The sequence below is a fragment of the Epinephelus lanceolatus genome, chromosome 21, assembly GCF_041903045.1.
Source record: "Epinephelus lanceolatus isolate andai-2023 chromosome 21, ASM4190304v1, whole genome shotgun sequence".
Taxonomy (NCBI): domain Eukaryota; kingdom Metazoa; phylum Chordata; class Actinopteri; order Perciformes; family Serranidae; genus Epinephelus; species Epinephelus lanceolatus.
In genome coordinates this window covers 16,787,017-16,804,017 of record NC_135754.1, presented here as the reverse complement: position 1 = coordinate 16,804,017, position 17,001 = coordinate 16,787,017, and the positions used below count along the sequence as shown (strand labels likewise).

General features: G+C 43.0%; 3 protein-coding genes across 6 annotated transcripts; 2 read left to right on the top strand and 1 right to left on the bottom strand.

Annotated features, from left to right (window-relative positions):
- Window positions 1-41: 41 nt before the first annotated feature.
- On the bottom strand, window positions 42-11,949 carry znf646 (zinc finger protein 646). Of its 3 annotated transcripts, none has more exons than XM_033611053.2 (4): window positions 11,835-11,949; window positions 6,473-9,311; window positions 5,167-6,246; window positions 42-3,743 (listed from the first exon to the last, which is right to left on the bottom strand). In XM_033611053.2, the coding sequence occupies exons 2-4, from the start codon at window positions 9,094-9,096 to the stop codon at window positions 2,852-2,854; spliced, it is 4,596 nt and encodes a 1,531-aa protein (XP_033466944.2). In that variant the 5' UTR covers window positions 9,097-9,311; window positions 11,835-11,949; the 3' UTR covers window positions 42-2,851. The 3 variants fall into 3 exon arrangements, with proteins under 3 accessions (XP_033466944.2, XP_033466945.2, XP_033466943.2); XM_033611054.2 differs by lacking the exon at window positions 11,835-11,949 and adding an exon at window positions 11,463-11,560; XM_033611052.2 differs by lacking the exon at window positions 11,835-11,949 and adding an exon at window positions 10,913-11,057.
- On the top strand, window positions 11,505-14,621 carry znf668 (zinc finger protein 668). 2 transcript variants are annotated; one of them, XM_033611055.2, is made up of 2 exons: window positions 11,505-11,642; window positions 12,231-14,621. In XM_033611055.2, exon 2 carries the CDS (start codon window positions 12,239-12,241, stop codon window positions 14,231-14,233), a length of 1,995 nt encoding a protein of 664 aa, XP_033466946.2. In that variant the 5' UTR covers window positions 11,505-11,642; window positions 12,231-12,238; the 3' UTR covers window positions 14,234-14,621. The 2 variants fall into 2 exon arrangements, with proteins under 2 accessions (XP_033466946.2, XP_078019499.1); XM_078163373.1 differs by lacking the exon at window positions 11,505-11,642 and adding an exon at window positions 11,796-12,111.
- A 282-nt stretch (window positions 14,622-14,903) lies between these two features.
- gjz1 (gap junction protein zeta 1) lies at window positions 14,904-16,231 on the top strand. Its single transcript, XM_078163681.1, is given in 5 exon segments — window positions 14,904-14,921; window positions 15,617-15,983; window positions 15,986-16,077; window positions 16,080-16,163; window positions 16,226-16,231. Coding segments are annotated over 5 exon segments (567 nt in total).
- The last annotated feature ends 770 nt before the right edge of the window (window positions 16,232-17,001 follow it).

Sequence of the window (17,001 nt, the reverse complement as noted above, 5' to 3'; positions counted from 1 at the left end):
TCACATTTGGGGGAAAAAATGGACAAGAAACAAACACACTCTATTTTCCAAGTCTTTTAATTAATTTCAACTAGTTTTATTTTCAATAATTTGCTTATATTCTAAACTAAGTTCTAACAAAGAAGTAAAAATCTACGTTTCAGAGTGACAAAATAGTTATATAAATATGAATTAAATAGTGAGCAGACATTTTTGAGCACTGAAAATCCAATAAATCAGAACATGTGGTATATGCCTTTTTTTTTAAATTACACAATAGCTAATCTAGCAGTTTTCTCCTGCTGAGGAAAATCTGAATGTACATAGATCCGACCGATATTTTTCCTTCAAATATTTACAGAGAGAGAGCTCTGAGATTAATGCACGCCACAAACACCAGGCTGTGATTGTGACCGCTGACAGAGGAGTGAATGTGTTCAGTGCCACAGGGAGATTAGATGGAGAACATTGTTTAAAAAAAAAAAAAAAAAAAAAACTTTTAAATGTGCATGTGTTGTTTCACATGTAGGCTACCATGGCATATGAAAATATGTTACAGTATGATCTAAACCATTACAATTAATACATGTACGATTTTAAATAACACAAGAAGATGGCAAGGTGTCTTGGTTTTTCAAGGCTAGTGTCAGTATACTGAATCTGACGCCACTGCACTCGACACAATAAGACATATGAGATGTACTCGGTTCATGCACTGAAACAATACTTTCAGCATATTGCTTAAATATTACGACCCGCACACTAACTGAGGTGAACTATCAAACAGCTTATCTGTTGCCTGTCGACAACAGAACGGCTGCGTTATTATAGACTTCCTATCCTCCTTGGGCTACAAGTGTCTCTACAAATGTGCAAATATAACTCTGAAAACAACAAACTGCAGAGAAACGACCATTTTATGGAGAAAACTGCTTCTGCAAACTACAAAGTAAACCTTAGAATTGATGCTTCATCTGTTCTAGTTGTCTTACTGCTGATAACTATCTCTATGATTACAGTGTATTCTCTACAATTAAGCTGCATGAGGCATTAAGTAGCGGTTGCTAGGTAGGCAGGGCTTTCCATGAGGTATTTCATACTTCTGACCAGTGCCAAACATACTCATACATGTGAAATGTAATGTATAAGGCATAAAGAAAATCTAATTACAGACTGTTATAAAAAGCAAAGGCCATGTGTTCACTTTTGCATGATCTGTGAAAAGAAACCACACAAGGAACAACAGGCACATTAGACAACTTGGCAAAAAACGAAGACAAAAAAAAACAAAACAAAAACAGAATCAATAATTGCACATTTTTCACAGAACATAAAGTGGTTCATGAACTCAACAGTGAAGATGAAAGAGGTTCTTTGTAAATCCATAAAGCCCTGGTATGTTTGTAGTAATACTTGTGCTTGGCAGAAATGCGGCGTTTTGGCCCCATATTTGTTTATCTGAAAATACATTTGATTTATAGAAAGTACTTGTGAGGGGTGGGGGGGGGGGGATCATGGAGACAAAAAGGAACCACTCTCACTTCACTGTCGCAACACTTTTGTTATCAACTGCTTTAAGACGTTTAACTGTTTGTGGCTGAGGAGATTCACAAAAAAAAAATCTAATTATGTAACGGACAATATAACATGTGGTTTACAGTATATAACAAGTACAGCAAGAGGAGGTTTGTTCACATTAAACTGCTACAATTGACTTACATTTTAGGCACTGGCACTTCAACTGATGCTTCTCAAAGATAGACCGTATTTCAACAGCATGCACTGCGCATGGAGCTGCGACTAACTGCTGGAGTGACTTCGGTTACCGTTACATGAGCTAAATCATACGTGTTGAAAAATAGCACAGGTGAAAAGAAAAAATGCTCAGTTCGTAAACTGATTATCTACAATGTTTTACACATCAGGTATGTTCCTTTTGAAGGTTTCCCCTGAGTGCTGCCAATGATGCTTGGCTCATTCATTCCTGCCCGTTGTAACTGAGAACTAATGAGGAAATACAAATCGACTGATGACGTCCCTTAAAGGCTACATGAGTTTTAGAAGACAGGTTTTTTTTCTTTTTACAACATTCATAGAAAGCTTTTCTAATAAAATATGCACAGAAAATAACAGGAATAAATTAATAAATACATCCATTTTTAGCATACAATGTCACTCAACGTGAATATTATTAGCAGTACGACTATTTACTTGATAATATGATTTCAGTAAATCACTTTGCCACTGACCTTTGGACACACCCAGAGGTATTTGACTTTATAACAACAGGCTTGCCCTATGTGAGATCCAAAAGGAAAGTGAGCAGTCCTTCGACACTGACGGCAAAGCTAACAAAAAGGATTCAGAGATAAATATAGTTTGTATATTTTGTTTCCTAAGGAACTTACAGAGGCACTGAACACAATTATACGTAGCAAGAGAGGAGAGATCACCGTTAGAACAGTACTGTCTTACAAAAACATGTCATCAGTGTTAATGTTCGTACATGGACCTGGGCTGCACTTTTCTGTTCACTTTGGTTGGTTGGTTTGTCATTGAGGAACGAGCGGCGACTGATATTTTCATCAGCCAGGGCGCCCTTTACTCTGGGATCCTGTGTGTTCTTGGAAAACATTCAGGCCTTATTAAAAGCTGACCGACAAACCCTCTGGAGACTTCTGAGTGATGTCACCATCTGTTGTGGAGGTAAGACTGGAAGTCAATAATGAAATGTGCATTTATGTCTTCAAAAGCTTCTGTCAGGACCAAGGAGCACTTTCTGAAAAAAATACTGTTTTACAATTATTGATAGAGAGATGAAACACCGATAAATAAGAGGACTACTTGTCCTCTTCTCTCTACACTCTGGAATTCAAAGGAAAGACCCCATGTCCAAGTCCATAAATGTGTTAGCATCCATGCTAAAAGAGGAGTCATAGGTCTGGGCGTTCTGGTGCATCTTCTGATGATGCCGCAGGTTGGACTTGCTGGAAAAGCTCTTGTCGCACAGCAGGCAGGCGAAGGGCTTCTCTTTGGTGTGGATTCGTCGGTGACATATGAGCTGAGTGGACACACGGAACGCCTTCCCACAATCCAGACACTGATAGCGCTTCGGCTCCGTGTGAATGCGCCGGTGGTTCTTGAGAGCCATGAGGTTGGTGAACTCCTTCTGGCAGATAGAACAGAAGAAGGAGCCCGTCTTGTGGCTGTTCTTATGGTTGAGGAGGGAGCCGGCGTGGCGGTAAGTGCGGCCGCAGTGCTCGCAGACGTGGCTCTTCTCCTCTGGACCAGCGGACTCGTGGCTCTTCTCTGAATTAGCGATGCTTACTGGAATATGAGACAAAGGTGGTGGAACCTGCTTTTGCATCCCGTCCATCCCCATGGTCTGATTTATTCCTGAGTCCCAGCAGATGTTGTCAACAGGTTCGTCCACGCCTTGTTGATAGGGGTCCTGAGCCCCGTGGTGCAGTTCCTGGTGCTGCTGGTAGCTGGCTGTGTTAGGAAAGCTCTGCTGGCAGGGGCTGCACGCCACAGGACGGTCCTTTGAGTGCACCTCCATGTGGCTCTGCAGGTGTGTGACCAGACAGAAGGTTTTGCCGCACTCTGGGCAGCAGTGACGCCTCATCTGGGTGTGGATCTGTAGAGTGAGAGGATCAGGAAAGGTCTGCAGACACAAGGTACAGTGGTGGAGGTTTTCGGAGTGTGTCTTTTTATGGTTGAGGAGAGAGCCAGCATGGCGGTAGGAGCGCCCACACAGGTCACACCTGCAGCAGGGATATGTTCAGATATTCAAAACCTGATATTACACTTGAACTCAAACCATTTTACACAGCAGTGAACTTTTTATCAACCTGCAAATTACATATAATATTACTTTACCATTACTGTCATTAACGATTAACATACTTTCAAAATAACGGCCTGACCAGTACTGGATCTTTGAGGCTGATACCAATCATTTAGAGTCCAATAACAGCCAGCTGATTTTTGTTTTTTAACATTAACATAATTAATAAATGAATAATATTGTTAGGGATCCTTTAAATTTGTTCTGAAACATACAGTGTGTACTTTTCTGATGCTAGGGCTTTCTCAATAGAAACAATAACAAAATACATGGCAATGCTGCAGACAAGCATCACCTTTTTGTTTATTTATACTGGTGTGTTAGATTTGACGTCACAGACAGGCCAGACAACCGGTTAGTAAACGGTATAAAGCAGCATAGAGGTTGGTGATCATGCGACGGTGGTTACTTCTTTTCATTTATCTCTTTCTTTTTCTATCTCTTACAAACTTGGTGCCGACTAATTTGGAACAATGTTTGAGCCCTGCTTGGGTGGAGACGGACAGTATTTTGTGGTGGCATGTTATTGCATCTTGCCGGTAAAGGGGCTAAAATAAACGCATTCACCTGGATGATGTATTTTCATCCCTGCCGACTGGAGTCGGAGCTGATAAATTCGTGTGACTACTGCAGAGTGATTTGACCTGGGTCTGAATGCCAATTTGAACCTGTCCCATTACATACAAAAGCCAGATTTAGGTATTAGTGCATTTCTGTGCAGTGGGAAAGGTGCTTAAGTATATACTGTGTATATAGCTAATACCAGGATCTAGGAGTGTATAAGAAATGCGGCTTAAAACTGGATAAAAAAGTAATTTATAGCAGTTTCTTGCAGACATCTACAACTCTTATGCAAGTGCAAAGGGGATATGAGGCCACTGACAGGCAACAGTGACCACATGAAATGGACTGTGTCCTTAATTAAAATTACAGATTTCTCTGCGTTTGAACATTGTTGGAAACATTTGGCATAATATAAGTCAAAAACTCAACAAAATATATTACATTGGTCTAGTTGTTTTTAGAGCAGAAAAGTCACATATTTTAAGTATGATAATCGAGATGAGTGGGATATGTTACTGTTGAAAAATAAACTTGTCAGCACTCTAAGGTGAAAAAGATAACTTAAACTTATCTTTGGCATGTCTGTACTGCAATTTCTGGCAACTTGTGTAACTGCGATGAGCTAATACTGGCCGATATGTTGGTCTGGCAAGTCCATCAGTCAGGTCAGAACAGCTTTGTTTGAACAAACTGAATATATATCAAAACTACCCTGATGATGACTAGTAGACAAAACAAGACTTACAGACTCAGTTCACATTAAGACGGTAACTCACATGAAGCACTTGTCTCCTCTCTCCGACTGCTGGACTCCAGCTCTCGGCGAGTTCTCCTGACCTCGGCGGCAGCGGTGCCTCTTCAGACCTGATCTGCCCTGGAAGCTCTTCCCACATGCAGGACAGCTGAAGTGACTCGCCACCCGGTTGTGGACCCTCTGATGGTTGTGCAGGATACTGGCGAGACGGAAAGCCTTTCCGCATGTGAGACACACGTACTTTTTCTTCTGCGTGTGGATGCGTGTGTGATTGCGCAGAGCCATGGGGTTAGTGAAGGGTTTAGAGCAGAAGGTGCAACTGAAGTGTCCGGTCTTGTGGGTGTTTTTGTGGTTCAGGAGTGAGCCTGCATGGCGGTAGCTGCGATTACAAATGTTGCACGTGAAAGGTCGCTCCTCTTTTTTTGGACTCGTATTGGTTTGGGGATCATTACTGCCTGATGGTCCATCACAGGCGTGGGCTGTCAGTTGGTCAACAGAGTGAAAGGCCTGCTTACATTCCTTGCACTTAAGGGCTCTAGATTTTAGGCCCCTCTTGCCTCCAGCTCCATCCTTTCTGAGGCCTGCACAAATGTGGGCTAATAGCTGCTTCTTTCCCCTGAAGCCTTTTCCACAGTTTTGGCAAGAGTGCTTTTTATATGCAAAGTGGGTGCGCAAGTGGTTCTTCATTGCTAGCTGATTGGAGTAAGTGTTGTTACAAACAGAGCAGTAATATTCACCTGTTTTATGGGAGTTTCTGTGGTTGACCAGACTTCCTGCGTGGCGATATGTACGTCCACACTGGTCACAGGCAAAAGGCCGTTGGTCACCTGTGTCCTCTGATTTGACTGAGGTCTCGCACTTTGTTTGTCCTCTCTTCCCTCCAGGCAGTTGCTTGCAGCATCGAGAGGAGGTAAAAGCCTGATTGGCATTTGAAGTTAAGGACTGCATTCCTCCGTCTGACCTGGTCCCATTCATCTGCATGAGGGCCTGGATCTGGTTGTTAAGATCCTGAATTTTGGCTTGGTTCTCCTTGTGCCTTCTCAGGTGATTCAATAGCTGCTTCTGAATTTTGAAGGCTTTCCCACACTCGTGGCAAGTATGCCTGGCGGAGGAGACAAAGCATATGGTTAATTCTGTGTTTGCAAAACAGGAGGTCATGATGACATAACACATCTGCAATACATAAAACTGAGACTCTACAGCCAACTCTTAATTTTTTGGATTTAACATCATTCATAATTCCAATATGCATTAACAATCTGCAACACAAGTGGGGAAAAGTAAGAATTTTACACGTATTAAAGATGTTTATTTTTGCTGAAACTAACCTCTTAATATCAAAGTGGGACCTTTGATGGTTTTTAAGGGCGAGCAGGTTGTAGAAGCGCTTCTGGCAGACGAGGCATCTGAATACACCTGTTTTGTGGGACTTTTTGTGGTTAAGGAGGGAGCCCGGGTGTCGGTATGACCGCCCACACTGATCACACTTGTACTGACGATTCTGGGTGTCAACAGTTTCTTTGACATGACTCGTGTCTTCACACTGGGCGACATCATTTACTTTCATTTCCTCTTTACCCTGTGTTGACTCATCTGTCCTCTCAGCTGTGCAACCGTGGTTCTCAAGATGATGATAGCTGGTGCAGAAGATGCCACAGCTGCCACAGATGATACTCTGTGCTTCCTCCTTTCCTTGAGACACATCGCTGTTGTTTATATGTGAATGATTTACATTATCTACCTGGTCCTGGGTGTGTAGAAGCTGATGGGCGTTTAAATCTTGCCTAGTGGCAAAACTTTCCCCACATGTGCTACAAATCATCATCTCTCCAGGCTCCTCATCTTTCACTTCTTCATGGGAGGACATGGAGGAGGGCCCTGAGCTTGCAGGAGTACTATGGGATTGTGTGTGTCCTCGGAGATGGCTCCTGAGAGCCCTCATACTGGTGTAGCTGTTTCCACATATAGAGCACTGATACAGATCTCCATCATCATCCTCCTCATCTACGTCATCACCTTCTGCGCCACCATTCAGCTGATCACTGTTCATATTGTCATGGAAGTTCTGTTCAAAGTAACTTTGGTCGTGGCTACCATTGAGACCATGGAACTCTACATTACTCCCTGGATTTCCAATGGCGCAGTTACCATTACTGCCCTGGAAATTTATATTACTGTCATAGTCACTGCTCGCGGTGTCATGCTGCTGCTGTAGCAGTGGGCAACTGTGAGACTTAATCCCTGCAATATCGGCAAATGTCTCACCGCAGTCTGCACACATGTGCCTCTGCATCAGGTGTTCATTGTGAGGTAGATGCACAGTCATATCCTGGGTAAAGTCCTGATTAAACTGCTCATGGTACAAAGCTCCATTGCTGTGGTCAACTCCGTTCTCCTGATCCATACCAAGTACAGGGTGAGTACGATCCCCCTCCTCGTCTTGAGAGGAGTAGCAACCCTGTTGGTTGTCCAGAGTCAGGGGCTCTGAGGAGAGCCAGTCTCCCTCAGCGTTGAGGCCATAAGATGACGACTGAGCTTTGTGGAGACGAAGATGACTTTTGAGGGCGGCCAGGTGAGGATAGCTCTTTCTGCAGATGGAGCACTGGTAAATCCCGACCTGATGTGACCTTTTGTGGTTGATAAGGCTCCCAGAGTGCCGGTAGCTTTTACCGCAGATTTGACACTTGAAGGGACGCTCATCAGAATCTACAGTTGACATCTCTTCCATTTCAGTTGCATTGTCAGTGTCCAGTGTCAGGGCAGGATTGAGAATGCTTGTGTCTATGATTGGGGGTTCTCCCTGAGTGCTGTTGGAAGGTGGTGTTTGATTATTGGAGCAGGCTGAATAGACATGACCGTTACGTCTAATCTGCTCCTGCGGCTGATCAAAGCCTCCATGATTATCTATGGATGATACTGAGGGAACATTATTTATAGGGGATGCATAAAAATTTGACTCAGGCGAAGCAATACTGTTGTCATATGATATATTGTGGTTCTCTGACAAGGTATCTTGAAGCCCAAATGACAAAGATGAGGAGTTATGCATTTGGATGTGTTCCTGGAATTCTTCATCATTGGGGAATAGTACCTGACACAAATGACAAAAATTTACTGGAGCTTCTTGGCGCTGAGGTGAAAACTGGTCCATTGGCGTGCCGGTGTATGAACCACCCATTGAATTAGGGTCCGTCCCGCTTCTTGCCTTGTGACTTCTCTGGTGACTGTAGAGAGCAGCCATGTTATTGAACAGTTTGAAACACACTGTGCACTCAAACATTCCCACTTGGTGTGTTTTTTTATGATTGGTCAGGCTTCGATGGTGTATGTATGATTTGTCGCACAAATCACATCTGAATGGTCGATTTGCTGCATCATCAGAGGGCTCAGATTGAGTATTATACACAACCTCCGGCTTTTCCTCAGCTGGGCTACTTTCTGTGGAAATCCCAACACCGGCTGACTGCTCACTGAGAAGATGTGGGTGATTATTTTCAGTTTCATGTCTATCTTCAGTTTCATGTCTATCTTCATGTGTGGGATATTCCATGTCTACCTTTCTATATGACTGCTCCTTTACTCTCCTGGCAAGATGAACCCTCTCATGTGTGGCCAGCTGTGATGCCAGGCGAAAAGCTTTCCCACATTCGGTACAGGCATACTTCTTCTGTGAAGTGTGGCTCCGAAGATGACTCTTCAGGGCCAACGCATTCGAGTTTTCTTTACCACAGATGTTACATCGAAAAGAACCCACTTCATGTGTTTTTTTGTGGTTAGCCAGGCTACCAGCATGCCTATAACCACGTCCACATTCATCACATTTAAACTTGCGTTCTTCCTCTTGTTGAAGGTGAATATCCATGTGTTCGAGCAGAGTGGGCATATTGGGACATACTATGCCACATTGTTTGCACGGAAAACCTGTTGTCCTGCCAGGGTCTTGCACTGCCATTACAAGATAGCGATTGAATCAAGTGCACCAGACACAGAGTGTGAGAATATGCAGGAGGGAAATGCATTAGATGCCTTTGCTGTCAGTATATAAAGAAGATAGTCCTTTACAGTAAGGTCCAAGGAGAGTCCAGGGAGGTACCACAGCAGATGTAGAGAACCAATTCCACACAATTAGGAGAATGACGTCAGTTTAGGAGAAGAGGGCGAACAGAGCTGTTGAGGACAGAGGAGATGCAAGTTAGAGCTGGTGAATGCATACCTAACAGTATTCAATTGTAGTGAGTCATCTCTTTGTTTACGGTGGGAAAATATATTTTGAAAGATCAAAGTGTTGACTATTGAACCTTGTATTAGGCCTTCCAGATTTTTTTTTAATAACATACATAGTTGATGTCAGAGGTAAGATCTGACAGAGTTGACGTCTTACGGAGTTGACAAAAAGTTATGTATTTATGAATGTCACAGCACTCATAGTGAGAAGCTATTTTATTTTCAAACTTGCTTAAAGTTATCTTAAAGCAAATTGAGCTCATTTTAAACATTAATTCTTATTTAGTTTGGATTTAGAGGGGCTACGGAGTTGACCTCTTATGGTTGAGATACACCCAATGGCAATATTATTTAATAAATTTATCGAAAAATAGAAAGCTTACAGGTACTTGAGCAGCATTCCCGCCTTTTTAGAAACCAGGAAATGATACAGGAGTTATTGTGATAAAGCTTACTCCTTTTATGCCAGATTAAATTGTGTTTTTGTAGAAATCTGATAAAGCTGACAAAAATTAGGGACACATCTTTAAGGGGCCAACATTTTCATAAAAATGTATACTTGAAAGCAAAGATTATTATAACACCACATTTTTACACCAATGCTATTAGTACCTACTGTTAAGTTTAAATTTTTAAGGCTTTTAAGACATTTTTAAATTGCTTTAAGTTGTGAATTCTGGTCTGGGACAAGGGTGTTTCCTGGCACAAGGCAGGTTTATGAGTTACAAAATGAAAGCAGGTTAACATAATTCATAAGTCATATTTATTCCATATAAAAAATAAACCCTTTAAAAATAATATTTCACCTAAAAATTGAATTAGTAGTTTGATAAGTTATCATTTAAAGGCTTTTTCGGAAGGACATGATTTGTCCCAGTGCTCAAGAATGGGTGTTATATAAAGCTACAATTAACCTATGGGGATTAACGTTACTCCTATTAGTTTACTCTTCAGTTATTCTACGAAACTGACAACTTAACCTGTGTGTCACATCCGTGCCTGTTCTGTACCGACAGTGAACATCTCATAATCTCACCCATAAGTGCTCATCCCCGATTAAAATCTGTAAATCAATAAATCTTTGGAAAAAGCAGGTATGATACGATGTGTTTCAAATGCGTCACCGGCAGCAAGTAACCAGCGTCATGGACACACTTACTAAGTTCAATAGTTAGCTATAAATGGTATCCAGCCTGACATGTTTTGCTAACATTAACGTCACATCTCTACATCAGCAGGCTAGCAGCGCTAGCTATGTCAATAAACCGGGAAACGCCTCTTTTTACAGACTTACTGGCTCTGTAAACGCAAATTCTCTTCGACATTATAAACAAAACCAGAATAAACATATTTATCATCTTCACGTTATAAGGAGGAGCGGACAGGTTCACTGCGGTTACATTTGTGTAAGAGAACAGTGGGCAAACGTTAGCGCGCTACCAGCTAGCAACATCGTGGCTAGCTAAACAAACATTGCACCAAAAAGCCAAGAAGTCGTTTTAAATGCGGAATCACAGCGTCGGCAAATGCGTCGAATTAAATACCTGCAGCGGTACTGATCCAGTGCCGACTTCCGAAGATATATTTTCATTCATTATTTTAAAAACGCTGATTTTGTCTTAAAGGCAGCCCCTTTTCTTCCAATTGTCTTTTTTTTCCTCCATCCCCATTTCCACATTGCTCTTGTTGCTAGGAAACAGGAAATGTGCAGCAGAGAAATACCTCCCTCTCGAAAGTGGACAGGCTAAAAAGTTTAGTTAGCACAAACGGAGGTGGGTTCAACGTTAAAAGTAGTCACAGGGCAAACATTGAACTCAAATAAAAAAACAAGAATTTAAATGTTCGTCTCACTATTCTGCTGCTGGTTTCCATGAAACAGCTAACGCTAGCATTAGCTAGCTGCCTCTATCAGCTAGGCTAGCTACGTCGTTAGCATTAGCTCTGCCACTGACTTAAAGGCATAGTAAATGATCTTCGCTTCAGCTTCACGCGTGTTTCCATTATGACAGACAACCTGCTAATTTATAACAACTACAATGTTTCCCTAAAGGGGTTATAATACATTTATTGGTGTCTTATCTTATTATTTCTTACAGTTACGCGTATTTAAATGTTGCACACTTGGCTTGCCGAGAGCTTTCGTCATCATGGTCCTAGAGCCGTCCCCCACCCTGCAGCCAGTCAAGAGCAATCACCGTGTCTCACAGTAAATGCAGCCGCGTACCGAGGCGCTTTTCCAGGCATTATCGACCAACTATTAATGTCCTGAATCAGGTAAGAACGACCTTTGTTTCTCTAATGCGCAGAAGATACAAAGACAGCTAATGTTAGCCAAATCCATCCCGCATAATCACGGTCATGATGATGATGACGCTGTCGAGTAAATTGGTGCAGCCGGTCCTAAAGCCAGCCATTTTGAGTTAGTTAAAGTGTTTAGCAAGACAGCTAGCGAACATTAATACGTACATATCGTGTCCGGTTGTTCACAGCGTCGCACTGACTCGTGATCTTTGATCGTTGTCTCTGGTCGGGCACATGTCAGTCATTCACACACAGTGGTTTCTGTCATTGCATAGCCAACTTCCTCTGGCATCAAAGCGGTTAGCTTATTGTCCCTGAGGTCCTAATGCCAGCCATTTTGTGATTTAATGCACACCCACATATTTCTGTTTTTATGTTATTATAGACATTTTTCCCTGGTCTGTCATCAGCCACAGACGATCTGCTCTCCTAATTCATTTCTGTAAGAAGACTTTAGCCTGATGTCTGTGTAACAATCTTCTACTCTCATATCTTTATGCTGCTAGTGATCTGCTTATTTACATAATTATTTCAAATTCTTTTTATATAATCTTTTTGCAGATATAAAGATGGCCTCTCCTCAGCCTGGCAGCCCACCTCTCACAGAGCAGTACACCCCTCCTGCTCAGGATGAAGAGCGCAAACAAGAGGAAGAGCTGATGAGGGATCAGCCTGCAAAAAAACGTGGCAGAGGTAGGCCTCCAAAGGCCAAACCTTCCTTCAAATGCTCTGCATGCACAGAGGCTTTCAGGAGTCTGTCCGCTCTGCAGAGCCACAATCGTTTGGCACACGTAAAGGACAGTCCGGAACAACACTCGTGTTCTCAGTGTGCTAAAACATTCTCGAGCAAGGCTCAACTCTCAAAGCATGAGCGCACTCACTCAGCCCAGCGCCCCTTTCAGTGTCCAGACTGTCACAAGGCTTACAAGACACCCACAGAGCTACGCAACCATAGCCGCTCTCACACCGGGGAGAAACCATTTGTATGCATGGAGTGTGGTAAAGCCTTCATGCAAGCTATATGCCTGAGGATTCATATGACACAGCACAGTGGAGAGCGTCCTTACTCTTGCCGTCAGTGCTCTAAGAGCTACCCCACCCTGTCCAAACTGAAGGTGCACATGCGCTCTCACACAGGAGAGAAGCCATACTTTTGTTGTGAATGCGGTAAGAGTTTTGCTGATCCCTCTGTGTTCCGAAAACACAGGAGGAACCATCAAGGCCATCGGCCGTACGCTTGCGATGAGTGCGGGAAAACGTACACAGAGCTGAAAGACCTGAAAAACCATGAGCGCTCCCACACTGGAGAAAAACCATACCTGTGTTCAGACTGTGGCAAAGCCTTCTCCCGCTCCTCCTCCCTGGCCTGCCATCAACGCATTCACTCCCAGAACAAACCCTATCAGTGCGAGCAGTGTGGTAAGGGCTTCACCCAGCTCTCTTCCTACCAGTCTCATCTCCGCACTCACTCTGGAGAGAAGCCGTTCCTCTGCCCACAGTGTGGCAAGATGTTTTCTGACCCTTCCAGTTTCCGTCGCCACCAACGAGCCCACCTGGGTTTCAAGCCATACCCCTGCGATAAGTGTTCCAAGAGGTTCCGGCAGCCAGCTGATCTGGCCGTGCACGAGCGGGTTCACTCTGGAGAGCGGCCTTACAAATGCCAGAGCTGTGACAAGGCCTTTGTAGCATCCTGGGATCTGCGGCGCCACATGCTCGTCCACACAGGCCTTAGGCCCTTCTCTTGCACAGAGTGTGACAAGTCGTTTGCTGAGCGCTCCAGCCTCAACAAGCACCGGCGTGTGCACTCTGGAGAGAGGCCTTTCAAATGTGAGGAGTGCTTGAAGTCATTCGTGGTGTCTTCGAGCCTGCGCAAACATGAGAGGACTCACCTAGCTGAGCAGACTGAACAGCAGCAACAGCAGCAACAACAACAACAACAACAACAACAACACGAGACAGAGGCCGGGTCAGCCTCAGGCTTTACTGCCCACACAACTCTCCCACAGTTCTCCTGTGCTCTCTGTGATGTTACTTTTGGAAGCTGGGATGAAGTTCAGGCACATGAGAATTTTCACTCCATCGAATCTGCTCCTCCGACTGTTACCAAAATTGTGCCCATGGGCTCGCATGTCTGTGAAACCTGCCAGGCAGAGTTTGCACAGCTGGCAGACTTGCAGGAGCACGAGAAGCAGCATCCCAAGCCGAGGCCTCATGTCTGCAACAGCTGCGGCAAAGGCTTCCTCAACAAATCTGGACTGCGTAAACACCAGAAGATCCACTCCACCAGCAAGCCTCACAGCTGCCCCCACTGTGGCAAGGCTTTCCTGTTTGCTGCCTACCTTCGCAAGCACTTAAGGACTCATGCAGATGCTGGCTCAGTAGCCACGCAAATCAGCGACATAAACATTATTCACACTGACCCGCTTCCCTCTCCTCCGCCACCCAGTGAGGTTTCCCCCTCCACTGTTGAACCCAGTGCCATTTCCCTGACAGTTCCAGTGACTGTACCTGTGACTGCTTTTCAGACTCTGCCAGAGTATTTAGTCAAAGAAGAGGGACTGTAAGCTTTTTTTTTTTAGCACTTTGGAGTTTTGGTTCCGCTAAATATTTAGCCAGTGGCCTTAAATCTTTTTAGATGATGGCTCTGATGAAGTGTTATTTTACAAGAAACTTTTTTTTTTTTTTCAAGAAAGCTTAAAAAACTCAAAATAGGGTCTCATTTATGTAAAATGTCAGCGCTTTGTCATTGTTTTCCATTGTTATAATTGAAAGATGTTGCATATCATGTTTTAAAATATATACTGTACTGTAAGTAGCCAGTTATGAAATGATCCTCTCTGTTGTAATCTCTTCATAAAATCGTGGTGTTGCAAGCGTGTGCTGATCACTCAAGCTGTTGTGATTTCAGGTAAATGTGTTTTTTAATGCTTATAAAACTACAATCTGTCTAAAGTTCTTTGAATTTACATTTTGTCGGAACAAACAATTTGTAACTGTTTTACTGTGTAATTATCAGTCATCTAATGTTATAAAAAATGTTGATTACAAAAAACAAACCAAAAAAAATCGTAAGTCAGTTGTTCATTCAGATGAATCACCTTTTATACCAATAAAATATGTGTAATGTGTAAAAGAAAAAATGTAGGGATGTTTTCTCGTATTGTATCCTGCATGAGCATCCTAAAAAGTCTGCATATCATCTGGTGTGAAACTGTGACACACATACTGATGACAATGACATTTCTTGCACCCGTAAAGGACTGCATCCAAAGCGACAACTCTTAAAGGTGAGCTCTCTTACTGCTATGCACTTTATTCCCATTAATGACAACTGATGTACCTTGACATACATTAAGAACCACTTCAATCCATATGTACAAACCGCTTTATATATTTAATGTGACATTTAAATGCCTTAAGTAACAGTTTTCATGCTTCCTTAAAGCTTCCTTTGTGTGTGTGCCCTGTGACCCAGAGGTGTGTCTCATTTAAAGATGGAAAAATCATTTATAGTACAGGGCAGAGAAAATGAGACTTTTCATTATATTCTGTTCATTCTCTGTTTAACTTGAATGACAATTTTTCAGTTTTTATACTCGTTAGGTAGCTTGTAATTCTTTTACAGTTGATTTTTTACTTTACTTGGACACATAAGACTGCATTAAAATCCAGATAATGAAAAATGAATTTGATCAGAGAGGTCAAGAAGTTACAGGCTTATACAACGGACCTCCTATAACTTGAGGTGAAAACCAATAAAACAGGGTGGATACAAAGGTAACATGTTGAAATGACAAAATCAATTAAAATTTAAGATAAAATTCCTGAAACACTGTATATTAACTAGACTGAAAGTGAAATCATGTGTCTTAAAATGTATTTACAATTTCAGCAGTCGTGCTTTTTTTTTTTTTCAACTTCCCTACCTTTACATTCCCACACAAAAGCCAGGAGTGCCGACGGTAGCCATAGTAACAGGCCTCATCCCCACCACTTACAAGTGTCATTCCCTGTGGTTTGGCTTCCTGTGTGTCCGCCTGGTGATCCTCTTCCTGGCAGAGCTGCCTGTTACCAAACTGGAGGCTGACTCAACCTGCAATGGCACTGGGGACCGCATCTGCTCCAGAGTCTGTTTTCATAGGCACTTCCACAAACCTATGACGGTGGCCTGGAACTTTATCTTCGTGCTGGGTGTCCTCTCTGTCCTGCTGATGGAGCTGTTTTCCTCCCACTTGTGCTCCCTGACTAAGAAGAGGAGCTCTCATGGAAGGACTGATGTGGAGCTGGAGGCCCAGGTTGTGTCCACAAACCCGGGGCCAAGATGGTCATAGATCTCCACAGAGACAGAGGCACAGTAGGGTTCTACTTACTCAGCATCAGCCTGCATATTCTGGCTGAAACATATTTACATATACACATATTCTGCTTTCTTGGAACTTGCCAACGTTGAATTTTAGGTCCATATGCTCCACAGACATCTGCTCAGAGTTGCATGTTTGTGTTTTGAGGGCTGCCCCAGAGAAACACATCTGTTTATGCCTTTGCTTCCATCTCAGGCATGATTATTGTTCAACCCTATTTTGTATGTGCTCCAGTGCTCACTGCCTTTGCAACTTTTAAACATCGAAACTTTAATATTGACACAGTTTTTTCTGATTTATGTGAATTATATCAACACATTCACAGTTTGTTTTATGCATCCTGTAAACAAAAGGGCGTAGGTTTCATTACAACACTAATGGGGGGCTGAGGAACAGCACTGGGCTTTGAAGGCAATTTTACATAGTGGCCAAATATGGAATTACAACATTCAGGTCCGTGGCCCAAAAACGCTTTTTCCCATAGACTTACATTGTGAAAGAGCCTGTAAATCAGTGGATACGTTTTTCTGAGTGCCACAACCCCTGTGAAATGATTCATTTCACTATTTAGATTTGATCCATCCAAAACATTTCATAAGTCTAGAAGAGCCCCATCATTAAATCATTTACCTGAAGTTAGCTGCTCAGCCAGTGGAAGTCTCGAGTGTTCAAGCCGAGTTTCGATGTTCTCGTGTTTCAAATGCATGGACCAGACGTGGCTGTCGAAGAGGCTGGGGGGTCTGGCACCGTGTAGTTCCTAGAGCACTTCCTCTTTTTGCATTCTTGGTATGGGATGGAAATACAGTAGCATTGGTTGAGCACGTCAGTCTTTGGGACTTTGGGACAATCTCAGTATCCAGGGTGTTATTGACGTCATGAGACTTCTCGAACTTCACTGGGTTGTCCAACCATGCATAGATTGTACTCATCATGGCGTCCATGTCCAGAGCAGTAATGACATCATACTGCTT